The sequence below is a fragment of the Eublepharis macularius genome, chromosome 12 (assembly GCF_028583425.1).
Source record: "Eublepharis macularius isolate TG4126 chromosome 12, MPM_Emac_v1.0, whole genome shotgun sequence".
Classification (NCBI taxonomy): domain Eukaryota; kingdom Metazoa; phylum Chordata; class Lepidosauria; order Squamata; family Eublepharidae; genus Eublepharis; species Eublepharis macularius.
Genome location: NC_072801.1, coordinates 76,816,100 through 76,833,721, shown reverse-complemented (window position 1 = coordinate 76,833,721; position 17,622 = coordinate 76,816,100). Strand labels below are relative to the sequence as shown.

At 47.3% G+C, this 17,622-nt stretch overlaps 2 protein-coding genes across 2 annotated transcripts; both read left to right on the top strand.

Annotated features, from left to right (window-relative positions):
* Window positions 1-3,487, top strand: PPP1R3E (protein phosphatase 1 regulatory subunit 3E). The gene is made up of 2 exons (XM_054994536.1): window positions 1-483; window positions 3,008-3,487. Exons 1-2 carry the CDS (start codon window positions 1-3, stop codon window positions 3,485-3,487), a joined length of 963 nt encoding a protein of 320 aa, XP_054850511.1.
* A 3,338-nt stretch (window positions 3,488-6,825) lies between these two features.
* On the top strand, window positions 6,826-15,006 carry LOC129338901 (twisted gastrulation protein homolog 1-B-like). Its single transcript, XM_054993448.1, has 5 exons — window positions 6,826-6,951; window positions 8,117-8,258; window positions 10,045-10,144; window positions 12,667-12,882; window positions 13,207-15,006. Exons 2-5 carry the CDS (start codon window positions 8,145-8,147, stop codon window positions 13,425-13,427), a joined length of 651 nt encoding a protein of 216 aa, XP_054849423.1. The 5' UTR covers window positions 6,826-6,951; window positions 8,117-8,144; the 3' UTR covers window positions 13,428-15,006.
* The last annotated feature ends 2,616 nt before the right edge of the window (window positions 15,007-17,622 follow it).

Sequence of the window (17,622 nt, the reverse complement as noted above, 5' to 3'; positions counted from 1 at the left end):
ATGGCACGAGCCCCACCCTCACCTTTGACCCCCATCAATGTCCCACCATCACCTCTGACCCCCAGCAATATCCCACGTAACTTAAGCTATATCGCAGGCCTGTATGAACGAGCCTACTACCGTACTGCCCGGCCAAGCCTGGCTGAGGACTCAGGAACTGAGGGCTCGGAATCGGAGTCGGAAAGCAGGCCACGAAGTAGAACCAGGAGACGACGCCATCTCTTTGGAGGCCCAAAGAGGAGGGGAAGACGCCGAACTCGCTCTGCTCCAGCCCGGGGCAGGAGTAGGGGGGCTTCACGCAGCCGCAGCCCTGGAACACGGAAAAGGGTTCGTTTTGCTGACTCTCTGGGCCTCGAGCTCACCAGCGTAAGGCAGTTCTGGCCCAACGACCTTCCACAGGTGCCGGAGCGTGTCCATGCCCAGCTGAGGCGTGATTCTCTCAGCCATTTTGCTCCTTGCCTGCCTTTTTGCCCACCTGTGAAGGTAACATAGTTTGGCCTACATTGTGGTGGGGTGAATTATCTGGGAGAAGTGTGTATCAAGCCTTTCTTTGACCAGGTGGGAGGTGGCAAAACAAGTGGAAGAATAGAACCAACGCTTTCGTTATTCTCCCCACTGGGGATACTGGAAGGGACAAATGTTAATACCAGACAGAAGAATATTCTCTACTCTCTGCCACTACTCAGAAGGCCTTGAGAGACCTGGATAACTAGCTTTGGCCTGATGTAAAATACCTCAAGCGGCCTCAGCAAGAAAGGGAGGAAAGAGCTTTTATGAGTAATGCTCTTATTGACCACCCTGGGGCATTATGGGTCCTGGGGGATGCATAGCAGGAAAGGAAGGTGGGCTTAAAAGGAGAAGTAAAATTTGGCCAAAAAAAAGCCAAATGCTCTTCACTGCAATCTAAAACCTGGTGTAGTGGTAAGAGTAATGTAGTAGGACCTGGGAGACCCACGTTCAAATCTCTACTCCGCAGTGGAAACTCACTGTTTGACCTTGGGTCAGTCACACACTCAACCTACCCTACCCCGTGATGTGATGATGAATTTGAGGAGAGGAGAACTATGTCAGCCACTTTGGTTCCCCATGAGAGAGAAAGGTGGGATAATAATATAATAATTATATTTGATTTATATACTGCCCTTCAAGACAACTTAACAACCACTCAGATTGGTTTACAAAGTATGTTATTATTATCCCCACAACAATCACCCTGTGAGGTGGGTGGGGCTGAGCTCCAAGAAGCTGTGACTGACCCAAAGTCGGCCAGCTGGCTTCAAGCGGAGGAGTGGGGAAAATCCGCTTCTCCAGATTATAGTCCTGCCGCTCTAAGTCACTACACCAAACTGGTATAAATCAATGGGCTTAGAAGGGTGTAATTCTACTTAGGACTGCACTGCAAATCAGATAACCTGCAGATCAGGCATAGAAAGAAAGAAAACTTGAGATGTGAAGTGCCACTTCTGCAAACACCACTGAGGTTGTCCAATTCCCAGAGGACGAGTGAAAGAATACCTTCTGTGATTTAGTCGGAATTGGTACATCTGTTGACATCTGCTGTCACTGTGGGTTTTAGGCAGCTGTAGACTCTACAGTCAAGAGCCTCTCAGTGCACCTTCAGTTTTCCCCTAAGAATTATCGGACATGTTGTGACAGTCCCTGTTCTCCAAAGATGGCACCTGTTCTCTTTGCACCTTACGAAAAAGAATTCTCTCCCCACGCAAGACAGGCTGAAGGAGGAATGGCCCTCCGTTACTGCCATGTTACAGCCTCTTTAGGGGAAGCAGCAGGACTGGGTTGGGGAAACCATGCAGCAAAAAGAGACAGGCATCCAGTGGCACCAGTTGTGCTGATCCTTAAAGGTGACACCGGACTCCTGATCATAGGATCTGGGAAAAAGGTATATCATGGCACTTCCAGGAGGACGGAGGCTCTGCCTTACAGTCTGCCACCTCCCCCATGAAATCAGTCATGTTCTGCCTTCTTGCCACCATGTTGTTCTTGCTCGCTTTGCTTCTTCATAGCCTTCCATCTTCTCCTCCTCTCGCTCGGCCTTTCTTTCTCCACCCCCCCCCCAGCTCTCCTCTTGGCCTTTCCCTCTCTTCATTATCTTCCAGCAAACCAGTACGTTTGAATGTCTTTTCTCTGGCCATTGATTACTTTGATTACCATCTTTGAATCGATTACCATCTTCATTGTTCCTTTCCTAACATCCCTCCATTAGACTCCCCCCCCTCCCCATTTCCTTGCAAGGCTCCATTCCTCTTTCTTCGGGGAGTGGAATTCAGGGCAGACGCAGCCTCCCTAGTGATTAGGGGCCTCGGCGAATCTTTCACTTGTGTTAAGTTCTCAGTATTTAACATTTTACTCGGGTTAGGTTAAAAGAAAACTGAAATATTTGGGGAAAAGATTTTATTTTAATGTATTTGTGGTACCTTGTACTATTCTGGATCATGGCAGATGGACTCATATCACTGCGGGGCTGTTTACTAGAGCTAGAATTCCACCTCCTTCCCTCATTTCCTTCAACTCCCTCCTCTCCTCCCTCAGTCCTCCATCTTTCTTTCCATCTTATTTACTCTGCTCCTCCCAGCTGTGTCTGCATTATTCCCTCCTCCCCTTCCTGTTTCTTTATAATATTTTATTCTTCTTTTCACCTTTCCTTTCTCCTTAATTGTTTTTCATTTTTCTCCAAGTGGTTCTTCGTCTGCTGCATATTGTCGATCTTTCTTCCCTTTCCTAGCCTAACCCTTTTTTCTCTTTGTATTCTTTCATATCTGAAGAAGTGAGCTGTGACTCACAAAAGCTCACACCCTACCACAAATTTTATGAGCCTTATAGGTGCTACTGGACTCTTGCTCTTTTCCACTGCTACAGACAGACGAATACGGCTACCCACCTTGATCTATTCTTTCTTTGGTTTCTCTTCTCTCTGTTATTCCTCCTGCCAACTTTCAAACTGTCCTCTTTTTCTAGTCCTCAATTGCTCCTTTCTTTGCCTCCCCAGGATCCTCTGAATCTACGGTGCCAGCTGGAACCCGCCTTCCCGGACCCGCTCTCCATGCCTGATTTCTTGCCACGCCTCTTGGCACAGTGTGTGCTACTGGAGGGGGCCCGAGCTGAGGGATCCAGTGTATCTGGCACCATCCGGGTGCTCAACTTGGCCTATGAGAAATGGGTCTCTGTGCGGTATACCTGGGACTCGTGGGCCACTCAGCGTGAAGCTCGGGCATCCTACGCCGCCCCTGCGGGCCGGGACCGGGACCACGCCGACCGCTTTGCCTTCCGCCTGCCACTGCCTGTCCCATTGCCTCCAGGGGTTAGCCTAGAGTTTGCCCTCTGCTACCTTGTGGGTGGGAAGGAATTTTGGGACAACAACCAAGGTCGCAACTATTCTCTGAAGCCCCCACCCTCTGTGGAGGAGGAGGAGGAGCCCCCCAGCCCCACTCATGATTGCTGTGAGACAGGATGGATACACTTCTTATAGGGGGTCAGACAGCCACACCTATGAGAGAGGAGGAAGGACATGATCGAAACCAAAGGAAAGCACAGGGGTGACTTGCCTTGAGCCTGGGGGATAAGAGGGGCTCCCAATATGGCAAACCTAGGCTAGGTTTAATACAAATGATGACCAGAGTCTACCATAATTTCTTCCAGTTTAGCACCTTCTGGCAAGTCCTTTAATCAATCCCTGAACCAAGTGAGAAAATGGCAACTTACATATCCCTCTATAGTTATCTCTCAGGAAATGGTAACTAGCTGTCTAGCAGCGTGTGCATGCTTTCGCCAAACCATTTGGCCCAGTGAACACTGGGGGGGCAAAGTCATATGACATCTCTTCACCTCAGAGAAAGCCCCAAGACTTAGCTGTTATCCCCATGTTACAGATGGGAAACAGGCTGAAAGAGAGGGACTCGAGTCTGTGGGGAGCTCAGACTTGAACCAGCTATCCCACACCTCAATCCAGCAGTCTTCCACTGGATAAGAAAGATCTGACTGGGAGAAACTCCTACATAAATATGGCGGATATTCTTTGTCCCTCAATCATGCAACATTATGTGTTGCTAACTAATCTACGTCTGTCTTGAGGACCATCAAGAGATTCCCCTCTTGGCATTGAGATCTTGCTGGTGCCTTATTTTGAGCGAGAATTGGAGCAAGCTAAATGCATGCACATGCTCACAAGGTAAGGGAAGTCACAGGAAAGAAGAGAGCGTTAGAAGATGACAGACAGTCTCCACTGCCACACCCACAGGTGGATCCCTCTGGTATTGGCCGTCACTAGGTTCTAGATCACTCAATGTACATTGGGTTATCATACCGAGGATTGGTTCACACATTACCTTGTCCCCATCTTCCTGCATGTACACTTGGGAAATATGAGTTGTCTGAATGTTTATACTTGCATCACTAAGTTTTTATCTTGTGCGGTGAACTCAAGGAAACCTGGGGAAAAGTCAGGCAATTTTGTTCCTTGTGCATGTTTTCACATGGTCAACGTGGACTGCTTCGTACATGACATTTCTCCTACATAGAAAAAAAAAGTGTACACTGTCTTGTGTGAAGCTAGCATGACTGGAAATCCTGGCACAAAAAAATAGTCCAGAAACTGACTGATAAATGGAGTGGCTTCCTGACCAGTATATTTATTGAAAATCAGTTGGCATTTGCACCAAGTTCTTACACTTCTTTTTTCCTTGAGCTAAATGATCTTCATTGTAGGAAAAGTGTAATGTGTAAAGTGGACCTATAACATTTGGACAACTTTCACAAAAAAAAGGTGTATCTGACAGTCAGCCCAGTTGTGTATTGATGCTTAGTATAGAGCTGATTGCTTTGATTTAAACACTTAGGGTGTGGGCCCATGAGTCATCCACAACCTACAAGATCCCTAACTCTGTCTACAGTTATTTTGGGTCTTAGAAACGGTGGATGGCCCCAAACTTCTGGTAGCCGAGATGCTGGGTTAAAACTGAACCCGCTCCAATCTTATGCCCAAAAGGTTTTACTTTAGAAATGTAAGTATACCCCCTACACACTTTTTGTGTCTGGGCAAATGAAAATTCGGTTTGTGACCATGGACTGGAAAGAAACATGCCAGGGCAGTTATTCTTACAGAGATACAACAGAGAGTCTCCTCTGAGAGCAATCCTGGTGTATCTCTATATTGGGAGTAAAGTAACCACATTTACATTTGATGCACATAGATCAGAGTTATCTGTCCCTGCAAGAAATAGATGAGAGGAAGAGGCCAGGCCAGATTGGTGATTCATGCAGAGATGCAGTGGTTCACTCCTCTGTGGGCTGGGCTAACAGGAACCTTTCATTATTTAACTATCAATTCCTTAATTTTAATTTATTTGTAATTAATTTATTTCTCGCAGTACAGAGTTTGAGACCCACTGCTGTTCAAGAAAAGGGTATCTACAAGGATCTTTGTGTATCTGGTGGAGGCATCATTTTCTCCACCCTGAGTATGATAAATGCTGGGGGTGGGGATTAATCTAAATGCACGTCTAATGACCAGGTCAGATCAGCTCAAAAAGTTAGCCAAAGGATTCAGAGGAGTTTGGGGGAAGATACTAGATGTACACCTAGATCAGATTGATCTACTATTCTTTTGGTGTTTTCCAATATAACAGTGACATGTCATCTGTGAAATCATGTATACAAACATTCATAACTGATGAATAAAGAATAAAAAATATCCTAAAAGAACCAAAGAAATAAAAAGTCCATTAAAAGTACTGGTTGATGTGTTTGTCATGCCAGAAGTGAATCTATGAGGTCTCAAACTCGCAAGCCTTTGATGCAAGGAAATCTCGAAGACTGAGAGGACTGGTAAAGAATCCAAGAAAGCTGTGAAAGATGGGGAGGGCTGGAGGCTTTGTTTTTCCACTGCTGTTTGTGACGCAACATTTTGGATGGCTGAATACCATACTGTTTTGCTCCAGCCTAGAGTTGCCAGACTGGCGATCTCCTGGAATTATAACTGATCTCCAGGCCATAGAGACCAATTCCCCTGGAGAAAAGGCAGCTTTGGAAGGTGGACTCTATGGCATTATACCCTGCTGAGGTCCATCCTCTCCCCAAGCCCTGTCCTTTCCAGGTTTTACCTCCCCCCCCCCCCCCACACACAATCGCCAGGAATTTCCCAACCTGGAGCTGGCAACCTGTAAAGGAGATCTACTAAGCAGTTGTACAGCACCTGGCACAACGCTGGCTACAAGCAAAAAAGAGTGGAGCAGCCGGAAGGAAAGGTTGATGAGAGATGGGGGGAAAGCCAGCCCGACCTGCACCCCCACCCTAACAGTGCAGTCCTGATAGGTAGCCCTGATAGTCTGCCTGTAATAGCAGAAAAGAGCGAGAGTCCAGTAGCACCCAAGACTAAAAAAAATTGTAGTAATCGGCTTTCGTGAGTCACAGCTCGGAAGTATGCTGTGACTCACGAAAGCCCATACTCTGCTACAAACGTTGTTAGTCTTATAGGTGCAACTGGACTCTTGCTCTTTTCTAGTGCAATCCTAAGAAGAGTTACTCCAGTCTAAGCCCATTGATTTCAATGGGCATACTCTTCTTAGGATTGCACTGTAAGTTTCTGGACCACTGGCCGCCTTTTCCTTTTGGAACTCTTCCTCTGTTAGGAAAGAAGAACTAAAGGCATGCGCCGATTTTTGTTGCTAAACATCACCACGCTCTGTTTGGGGGGAGGGTTTGGAAAGGGCGTGCAACCCGACCTCCCAGGCGGCTTTCTTTCCACCCCCACCCCCCGGCCTGCCCCCCCTTCTGCTCTCCTCCTCTTTCCCCTCCTCTCTCCATCTCCCTCTCCAGAAATCCCTTCTCTCCTCCTCTCTGCTTAGATCCCTCCTTTTCCTACCAGAAACCCAGAGGGGGGCCACTGTGCTCCGGCGCCCCCCCCCCTTCCAGCAGTTCTGCAACACCCTTTGCCAGGTAACACCCTTCAGAATTTAACTTTCTTTGCAAAATCTTGTGGGGGGGGGGTTTGCTACTTTTCTCTGCTTTTATGGCCTTCGCTAGTTTTCTCCACCAGCCACCCCCCCTCCCCGCAGTTATGGCCACGAACTGGGCAGGGGGCTTTGTCCTTGGAGAATAGGCTGGAGCCTGATCTGGGGCGGAGAGGGGGGGCTGCTACTCCTACTAAGTCCCACCCAGAACGTGCTGGAGGGGGGTTCTGCCTCTCCCCATCACAGAAAGTCTCCAAGGATAGGCTGACCATTCCTTTCTCCCTTGCCTTTTACTCCAATTAAACCGGGAATAGCTGGTTTCCCATCCCTAGGAGGGTTGCCAGCCTCCAGGTGGCACCTGGAGATCTCCAGGAATTACAACTGATGTCCAGACTGCATTTCCCCTGGAGGAAATGGCTGCTTTGGAGGGTGGACTGTATGGCATTATACCCTGGTGAGGTCCCTCTCCTCTTCCCCATCCCCCACTCCCCAAATCTCCAAGAATTTTAGGTTGCCAACCTCCAGGTGATGGCTGGAGGTCTCCTCAAATTACAACTGAACTCCAAGCCACAGAGGTCAGTTGCCATGGAGAAAATTGCTGCGTTGAAGGGTGAACTCCATGGCATTATACCCTAATAAGGTCCCTTCTCTCCTTCAACTCTGCCCTCCCTAGGCTCCATCCCCAAATCTCCAGGAATTTCTCAACCCGGACCTGGCAACCCTTAGGAGTACCCTTAGTAATTCTGTACCTAACAACATACTTTTGAAGGTGTGGGGTGCTGGCGGGACCCACCTTCCGAATCTCCACATTGGTTGGAGTAGGATAGGTGAAAGAGATAAGGAGAAAAGCATTTTTAAAAGAAGAAAAGGTTTTAGGAGACAAAAGAAGGGCGGGAAGGAAGCCAAGAGGGGTTATCTTAGCTGCACCTGATCACCCACAGCCAGCAGAGAGCTTCTCTAGGCAACCAGGCAAGGCATTGATAAAATAATGCCGCCACAACTGACTCCCAAAAGTACGAGGGCCAATAGGCAAGTCAATGGGGGGGAGCTTTAAACATTCGCAAGAGATCAGTTTTGAGTGATGCTGAATGCCCTCTAGATGCACCTTTCCTTTCTCTGCTCATGTGACCCCTTTGCTTTCCATCTTCCAGCTGGGTCTGCCCCCCCTCAACCGCAGTAATGCCTTGCAGCGTAACCTTGCTCTTGGTGGCAGCAACGTGGGCTGTGGCGTCCCCTGCCGATGGATGCAATAAGGCGCTTTGTGCTAGCGACGTCAGTAAGTGCCTGTTGCAGGTGAGGTTCCAGGAAGGCTGTGCCCTTTCAGGCTTAGACTCTCACACCAAGACAATATTGCCTCCGTTTGTGGTAGCCCAAAGCTCACCTCTGTTCTAAGTTCAAACTGGAGGCCCACTTTACCTATTTATTTATTTTTTACTTCATTTATACCCTGCCTTTCTCCCCAATTGTTACCCAAAGTGGCTTACATCATTCTCCTGTCCTCCATTTTTCTGCTCACAACAACCCTGAGAGGTAGGTTAGGCTGAGAGTGTGTGATGGGCCCAAAGTCACCCAGCAAGTGAATCTATCAGATGAGTAGTAAAGAGTCCAGTAGCACCTTTAAGATTAACCAACTTTATTGTAGCATAAGCTTTCAAGAGCCACAGCTCTCTTTGTCAGATGCATCATACCCTCCATGCATCTGATGAAGAGAGCTGTGGCTCTTGAAAGCTTATGCTACAATAAAGTTGGTTAGTTTTAAAGGTGCTACAGGACTCTTTACTATTTTGCTACTACAGACTAACATAGCTAACTCCTCTGGATCTGTGAGATGAGTGTTGGTCTTAGGCCAAGGGGGTTTCAAGACAGCTGCTGCAGCATAATGGTTAAGTGGTTGGGCTGTAAATCAGTACTCTGCTAGTTCTACTCCCACGACTGCCATGAGCTCAGCAGGTAGCCTTGGATCAGCCAGTCTTCTCAGACCCAACTCCCCAGCTGCATTGTGGGGATTATTATAACAACTAGAAACAATGCCCATTGTATGAAAAAATAAAACAGGCTCTAGAAAACTGATTTGGCAGGCCCCCACCTAGCAGCAAGTGAGTGTTTCACAGCAGCCTGGAGGGAGGGCCCTGAGGGGAGGCGCAGGAAGGAGTGCTTTGGCCATCGATTCCGCGGGCCCCTCTTAGTAGAAAGGAGGTGCTTCGCAGCAGCCTTGGGGTGTCAGCAGTGCGCCTGCGCGAGGATAAAAAGTGAGTTGTCCCCAATACATCTTGCTTAATATATAATGAGGGCCAGTTTGGTGTAGTGGTTAAGAGCGCGGGACTCTAATCTGGAGAATTGGGTTTGATTCCCCACTCCTCTGCTTGAAGCCAACTGGGTGACCTTGGGCTAGTCACAGCTTCTAGGAGCTCTCTCAGCCCCACCCACTCACAGGGTGTTTTGTTGTGGGGATAATACCGTACTTCGTAAACCGCTCTGAGTGGGCATTAAGTTGTCCTGAAGGGCGGTATATAAATCAAATGTTGTTGTTGTTATAGGATACTGACTGTTAATTGCTCTGAGAGCCAAGCTACAAGAGACGAATGACATGAGGGGGAGCACATGGAGTTGCAATGTTAGCCAGGAATTTGAGTTTTAAATCCCTGTCGGTTTCACCTCCCCTTCTAAGAGGTGAAGAGGAAATAAACCCTCTGAGCAGCTTCTCCCTGGCTCTGTTGAGAGGGGAAAATAACAAAGCCTTCCGATCTCTTTTAAAACTCAGCTTCCCGGCTAACACTGCGAGTCCCTTCACGTGCTCCTCCTTGTGTAATTCGTCTCTTGTAGCTTAGCTCTGAGTGGGGCACTGGCGGTATATAAGCACACTGTTGTTGTTGTTAATAAATTCACACCCATGCTATCAAGCTTGCTGGGTAACCGTGAGCCAGTCTCTCTTTCTTAGCCTAACCTACTTCACCTGGTTGTTGTGAGAATCAAAGCCCAAATGCTGCCCTGAGCTCCTTTGGAGGAAGGGTGAGATTAAACTGTACCGGAGAGATAGAGCAAAGGTTGTTGTGACATCCTGCTTGGCATCTCTTTACAGGAAGTGTGCCAGTGTGAAGCGAACCACGCTGGCTGTCCGTGCTGTCAGGAGTGTGCCTTTTGCCTGGGGAATTTGTGGGAGTCCTGCTGCGACTGTGTGGGTAAGTGAACTCTTGCCGTCACTGCGCCTCAGTCATTCATTGGAGGAATGCTGTAATTTGGGGAGTGTGACAGGGGAGTCAAACTTGTCCCCTTTTTCGGCGTTTTATTACTGAAATGGGCTCTGAACGCCAAATGATAAAGGTGGCCAAAATATTTTGCCTGTCCTTGCAGATCACTAGCTGGTCAGTCCTGAGCCTTTTTCTGGTTGCTTGATGCCATATGGCAAATGCCAGAGTTATGTTAATGTCACAGCAAACATCCGTGTGTCCTGTAGCATCTTAAGAGATCAACGAGATTTATTGTGAACCAGAGGGCACTTCATTTGATGCATGAACTGTGCCCTCACGTGGCATATATATATAATGTGTGTATATATATATAATGTGAGTATATATATACTCAAAAAAGAACCTATAAGATTCAGGAGTGGTGGAGGAATTTGACTCACTTGTCTGCCCCTTCCCCATTGTTGTGCCTACCAGCCTGCCACCTCTCCATGGCTCTGGATGCCCAGCTGCAAGCCGCCCATCATGCTATTCCCCCACCCTGCCATTTGGCTCATATTGTGGTGGTGACCAAAGCTGGATCAGCAATGAAGGAGGGTTATTGGATGCACAACAAACAGACGGTCCCACTTGTCCTTACTCACCCCCTGTGGTGTAGCACAGTGGTGCGGTGGTTCAGCTGTGAATCAGCACTCTACTGGTTCAAATCCCACTCCTGCCACGAGCTCAGTAGGTGGCCTTGGGTAAGCCACTCCTCTCAGCCCCAGCTCCTCAGTTGTATTGTGGGGATAATAATAATACTAACTTGTTCACTGCTCTGGGTGAGGCACTAATCTGTCTAGAAGAACGGTATGTAAGCACAGTTGTTGTTGTTGTTAGATGGTGGTGGGAGTGTTGGTGGAGGGGGCTCCCAGTTCTCATTGCCCAGCTGTCTGCCACCAGCACCTGTGCCTTGCATGGAGGTGGTTTGGTAGCAGGTGCAGCAGTGTTTGGGGGGGGGGGTGTTGGCGACCGAGGTTCCCAGTCCTTCCCAATTCAAACACAGCATGGGTTCCAAGGTAGTTGTCTGCACAAGAAATTGTCTTTCTTTTGGAGGGGCTTTACTCTCCCTGCCCCTTTTATGGCTTGGGATTTTTCTGCAAAGCTGGTGGGTCTCCCAAGTTTGGAGAATAATCTCCCTTCTTTCCATGTGGCCCCAATCAGCAGATGTAAGTATCCACAGTTGGTGACGTGTTGACTCTTAGATATATTGATCTGATATACATTGGAAGAGAGAAGAAAAAACATCTCTAATGGGAGGAGGCTCTAAAAGCAATTAAATGAAAGCCTCTGTTACTTTTCCATGCAAATGTACTTAAGAAGAGCAGACAGACGATGTTGAGTACACAATTCTCCCAGACATACTTTGCTAGCACTATACCTATGGTGTGAATCCATTGTTTTTACTGCGGCCTGATGAGATGTGTCAGTTCCAGTGGAGTCTTTCCCTTGAAAGTTCTTTTTTGTTAAAGAATGACAACTTTCAGTGTCTGCTGCTGTCCTAAAAATCACCATTCTCCCCCCCTACCCCAAAAGACACAAAGGGAAACTCCAGCACAAAACAGCTGAGAAAAACTCATCACTGCGGACTAGAAGTTGGACACTGTTTCATTTGGCCTCAATAAACATGATGGGTTCTTAGCATACCCGAGGGACTGTATCAGAAAAGCATGTCTAGAAAGAGTGTCTGTTGGCATCTATTTCTGCTCTTGAAAATGGGCACTGTGTTTGTCGGGCACAGAAAGGTCAGAGACTGGACCTCTTGCATTTCATATGTATATATATACACACTAGCAACAGAGCCCATTTTTAAAAAAGGGCCCTAGAAAACGGCGCAGCCTCTGCAGGGACTGGGCAGCTCACCTGGCCATACCATGACAGTGGTGCCCTCTGGAGGCTGTATTGGCCACAACGCATTTTTTATCCTGGTGCTCCTGCACAAGCACACTAGGATAAAATGTGTGTCGTCAGCAACACGGTTTGCCTTTTATGTTATGGAGACGTTAACTGAGGATACACTTCAGGCATCTCATGAAGTGGGCTCTAGGCCAATTCCCCACCCCACCCCACTCAGTGAACATGAAATGTGCAATGCCAACTCAGTGGTTTTTCAAAGAGAGTGACTGCAGCTCTGTACTGTGAACTGAGTCCAGGCGTGCTAAAAGGACAAATCTCTTTGATTAAAACAGCAGGCACGCACAGCGGACAATGTGTCTGGCCTGCGTTAATGACATTCTGATGTTCGTTATGAGATCTTTACAATCATCATAGGTATTCTTAAATTTATTTTTTTAATTAATGATGTACACAATCAGGCTTTTACATTTTTATGAGAATCTCTCTTCCCACCCAAAATCTGAAACGGTGCCCCTGGATGGGGTAGTGGAGCGAACCTGGACTCTGTCCACTCCCATCCAAAGAGTAAACCGGTCTGGGCTGAAGATTCAGAAAGGCTTTCTGTCTTTTCCCTCGCCAAGGGCTCTGTGATGAACGTCCTGCATCAGCCCCCCGTTCTGCCCAACGAAGCTCCATGCACAACCTGATGTCCCCCGTCCCCTCGCTCTTTCGGGCACTCATGGCCATCTCCGACAATGACCCCCCTGTGGGATGGAGCGTCCTGACCCTGCCAGTGGAAGAGGAACTGCGGCAGAACCACGCAGACACGAGCCACCTGTTGCTGGGGCCGCACACAGGTGTGTTGTGGGACAGAATCCGGGGCAGTTCAGAAAGCATTCGGTGCATGGGGAACTGGGTGTGCATGTGGAAATGAAGACTGCATGTGCCGTACGTGTCTCCAGCAGTGTGGGAAGACAGATTCCTACCCCCAATTACCATCCTCTGCCAAAGCCAGTTCAATGGTAGGGGGGAGGGAGGGCGTGCCTACAAAGAGATGTGTTAGCAGTGGTGGAGAAATGGGTCACTTGTGTGTATCCACATGGCCTGGGAAAGGTCAAAAGCATGGCTGCATGTGGCTTCCGGCTACCATCACAATCCACCCACCCTGGTCTCTTTTGCAGGATTGGCCCCTATAGACACCAAGGGCCTCAATGTGACGACGCCACCCTGCCAGGCCATCTTCTTCAATGAGTGCCTGTCCATGAGCCGATGCCGTGCGGCCTGCCAGTCGGTTGGGGCCTGGCGTTACCGCTGGTTCCACAATGCCTGCTGCCAGTGCTTGGGGCCGGACTGCCGGGGCTACGGAGGAGCTCGAGCGCAGTGTTCCAACTGCCGGGAATAAACCTGGGGGATCCCCCCCAACCCCCCCCCACACACACATGCTGTCTGCACAGGTTGACCTTTTCCTCTCGGTCCCCGTCTAGCACAACTCTTCTCTCTCTGTGCTCCTTCCTCATTTTAACCCGTTATTCAGTCTCTCTATACACGACATCTGACCCTTGAAGAACACGTCGAGAGATGCAATATTAACTGGGAAGGGTAGTTTAAAAAGACAGAGCTGGCGGCAGGACAAAGGCTTTGCTATACACTGGAGCTGTATGAAGGGCCTGTGAATTGCCAGACGGGAAACTTCAGCCCGTTATAACTTCTCCAGGGCCAAGCCTGGCTCTCTGGAAGGCAGCTCCAGCCCATTTCCATTCCTTGCTGCCCTCTAGTTGAGATCCCACTAGAGAGGTGAATTTGACAGAGCCTTCAGGGAGATGAAGAGGAAATTAACAAACCCTCTGAGGAGTGATCTCTGCTGGCTCTGTCTTTTTAAACTATGCTTCCTGGCTAACACTGCATCTCCCTACACTTGACGAACACGAGCCGAGGTGTCTTGTGTAGAAAGACTCTGAGTGAGTGAAAGAGTCTTTGTCAATCCCTTTGGTCACACAAGCATCACTTCATCTCTTTCCCTTGCATTGATTCATAAACTACAGCTGTGGCTACCCACATCTTCCCTCTTCCCTTGATCACTCCACTATTATTTGCCCCTTCTTTTGTCTTTAGTTCAGCAAGAGCCTTTTGCTGCTCTGCACTGGGAAAAGAGAAAGCATCCAACGGCTGCCCCTTGCCAAGAACTGTCCTGGACAGCCACCTACAGCTGCCCGGCATCTCCTTTCCCAGATATTCCCTGTGCTTTCCTATCGTCCCCAGACCCATCGCTTGGACCTACACACCAACTTTGTAGCAATCATTTTTCCTGTAGTACTTGCATTTCTATACCCTATTGCATTGTTCATTGAAAAGTCCTTGAAACTGACTGCGCTAACTCACACTGTATAATCTGCCTTGAGTCTCAGAGAGAAAGGCAAACTACAGATAACATAATTAAATAAATAAAATCTTTTTACTGATTTGCGGAAAGGAGTTGTGGATTGGGGTAGAAAGGAACTGCTGTTCCCATGCCTGCGTAAAATACTACAGCTGTGTCTAAAAGTATGGAGGGCGGGTGTGTGTGTGGGGTGGGGGTGGGGGTAAAGATGCTTTTGAATAACTGAATCTTGTGGCTTGTAAAAGACTAACACGATTGTCTTTTAGCGTAAGCTTTCCCAGACCAGATGTGTATGACTCTAACAAAGCAGACTGTAGCCCAAGACAGAAGGGAGGAACCATGGCTCAGTGGTAGAGCATCTGCCTGGTATGCAGGCAGGAGGTTGTGGGTTCAAGTCCAGACATCTCCAGTTAAAGGCAGTGTTTTGAAAAGCCTCTTTACCCTAGATCCTGGAGAGCTATTGCCAGTACACAATACTGACCTCGATGGACTAAGGGTCTAATTCAGACTTGTGTAGACAATATTAACCTTGATTGAGGGTTGCTTCAGTTTAAGACATGTTTCATGTGACAGCTGATAGTAGAATAAAGGCCTGTTCATTTGTCCCAAGAGTCTTGCTTATTTTTGCCTCAACGATATCTGATGTATAGCAACCCCTCCTGGAGTTTTCAAGGTAAGAGACTAACAGAGGTGGTTTGCCATTGCCTGGCTCTGCATAGAGACCCTGGTTTTCCTTGGAGGTCTCCCATCCAATTACTAACCAAGGCCAACCCTGCTTAGCATTTATGATCTGGGCCTGGAAAGAAGCAATAAGCCGTGAAAAGCCAACTATAAATACACTGCATATCCCAAATTATAAAACAATTTTATAGCATATTTCTTTATATCAAAATTCATTTTATAAAGTGCATAATTAACAATTTTAAAAGTGCTCCAATTTCTAAAGTGCAAAATATTAGTATCCAGAACTTAAATAATCTCCTACTACAATCTCATCACAAACTGGAAATGTCTCACACTTAAAGTTACATACAATCATAGAATAGCAACTCAGCTGAGAAATTTACTTGAACATGACACTATATCCAACTCATAGATATTTATTTTATTTATGTTATTTATATTCCGCCTTTCTCACTGAGACTCAAGGCAGATTACATAGTGTGAGATTAGTACAATTAGTGGCAAGGACAAGGGCAGGCATTTCCATACAGTGTCAAGAACATTTCCATAAACAATGCCATAGGGTAAATGAATAGTTTCAAGAACATTTCCATAATCATGGGGTAAAAGAATGTAAGTTACAAAGTTATAGTATTAGCAAGGATCCAGTATGGGGTTGAGGAATTGCTGAAACAGAACATAATCAATTCTAGAACTTACATTGAACAACATAAAGCACAGGTAGGATATAGGAGTACATATTTAAAGCAACAGATAATATGTAAGGCAACATAATGGTGAAATCTATGGTTTCTAACTCAGTGAAACATCTGGGATCCCTTTCCTACAATACCACCCTCTTAGCTGAGAAAAAAGGCCTTTTTGAATAATTCAGTTTTGCATTGTTGCGGAAAGCCAGGAGGGTGGGGGCTCTCCTGACCTCCTCAGGCAGGCCGTTCCACAGGGTAGGGACCACCACAGGGAAATCCCATGTATGGGCTGCTGTTGATTTTGCCCATGAACAGGCTGGCACCTGCAAGAGACCCTGTTCAGATGAGCGGAGCTGCCATGGAGGAAAATAAGGAGAGAGGCGGTCCCATAGGTATGTTGGACCAAGATATAAATGCAACATGCCCAGTTCTTTTTTAATTGCAGAGATGAATATAAACCGGGAACATAGTGAACTTCTCAGTGAAGTGTGGTCTTAGATGACGTTACAGCTTTGTTTCTCCAACGGGATTCAGCTAATACCTTGAGAAAAGATTGTCTAAAACAGGCATGCCGGTTCTTTCAGTGTAAGGGAGCATATGACTGCTAACAAGACTGAGCATGTAGGACTGGCCCAAGATCACCCAGGAAATTTCTATGGCAAGAGTGGGGATTTGAACCCAGGACTCCCAGATCCTAGTCTGACACTTAAACCTCTACACCACTCTGGGTAGCAAAGAATTGAAGCTTAGCATGGCCCAGAGTCCACCAGAGCCAAGTCCTGTTTTCAGCACCGAGCTTTAGCAGGTAGCAAAGTCCAAAAAACAAAAGCTCCTTTTCTTAGAACGGGCCAACATTACACCAAACAATGGGCTGGATGTTAAAACAAAAGGAGAGGCACACAACACGTCGTAGGCCATCTTCTCTCCATACAGTGTAAAATGCTCTGCAGAGGTGACTCGTCGTGCAATCCTATAGTGAGTTGCTCCAGTCTAAGCCCATTGAAGTCAATAAATTTAGACTGGAATATGTCTCCATAGGATTTCACTGTCAGTGTTGCTGGTTGGAGCTGGTATCAAATCTCCGGGAAGAAGACTGGAATGGCACTCCCAAATGGAAATCTGAAGACCAGGAGCTGATCCAATAGCACATTAAAGACCAGCTAGATTTCCAAGGGATAAACTTTGACTTTCAAAAACTTGTACCTTGGAAATCTAGGTGATCTTTAAAGCGCTGTTGGACCCAGATCTTGCGCTTTGACTGGGGACCCACACGGCTACCTACCTGAAACTGATCCAATGGTTCTCTGACACAGCATGCAAAACAACCTGCCCCTTTAAAAGGCGCGGAGAAGAAAAAGCTGTGGTTGTCTGCTGTAGTTTTAAAAGAGCACCTCTAAGCATGGGCAGAATGCCACTGTGAGCCTCTTTTCTCCAAGGCAGCGATTCAAAGAGGGAGAAGGAAGCGCCCATCTATTACGCCCATATACGGACTCTCAATATCTGTTTAAATAGCCTGGTCCTGGACTAGTTTAATGACTTTTTAAAGATTATTACTGATTTTATGGTTTTGTGATTTTCAATGTATTTTATGTATGTTGTTAGCCGCCCTGAGCCCATTTGTGGGGAGGGCGGGGTATAAATCAAATCAAATCAAATCAAATCAATAAATAAGCTGACCTTGGATAGGGGGTGTTCCTGCTTCACCTTTTCAGCCCCAGTTCAACCAGGTGGTCTGAAGAACTGCTCCACCTGCAGGGGAAGCAGCCCCTTGTACAAATCCATCCTAGTTAGCTTGGGTTGCCAACTCTGGGTAAGGAAATTCCTGGAGGTTTGGGGTGAAGCCTGGG

Bases quoted from the DNA above. Each gene is read 5' to 3' on its own strand.
- PPP1R3E (XM_054994536.1), top strand. From the start codon at position 1: ATGGCACGAGCCCCACCCTCACCTTTGACCCCCATCAATGTCCCACCA. The intron at 484-3,007 runs GTAACATAGTTT...TTGCCTCCCCAG, and splicing joins CTTTTTGCCCACCTGTGAAG to GATCCTCTGAATCTACGGTG.
- LOC129338901 (XM_054993448.1), top strand. From the start codon at position 8,145: ATGCCTTGCAGCGTAACCTTGCTCTTGGTGGCAGCAACGTGGGCTGTG. The intron at 8,259-10,044 runs GTGAGGTTCCAG...ATCTCTTTACAG, and splicing joins TCAGTAAGTGCCTGTTGCAG to GAAGTGTGCCAGTGTGAAGC. The intron at 10,145-12,666 runs GTAAGTGAACTC...TCCCTCGCCAAG, and splicing joins GTCCTGCTGCGACTGTGTGG to GGCTCTGTGATGAACGTCCT.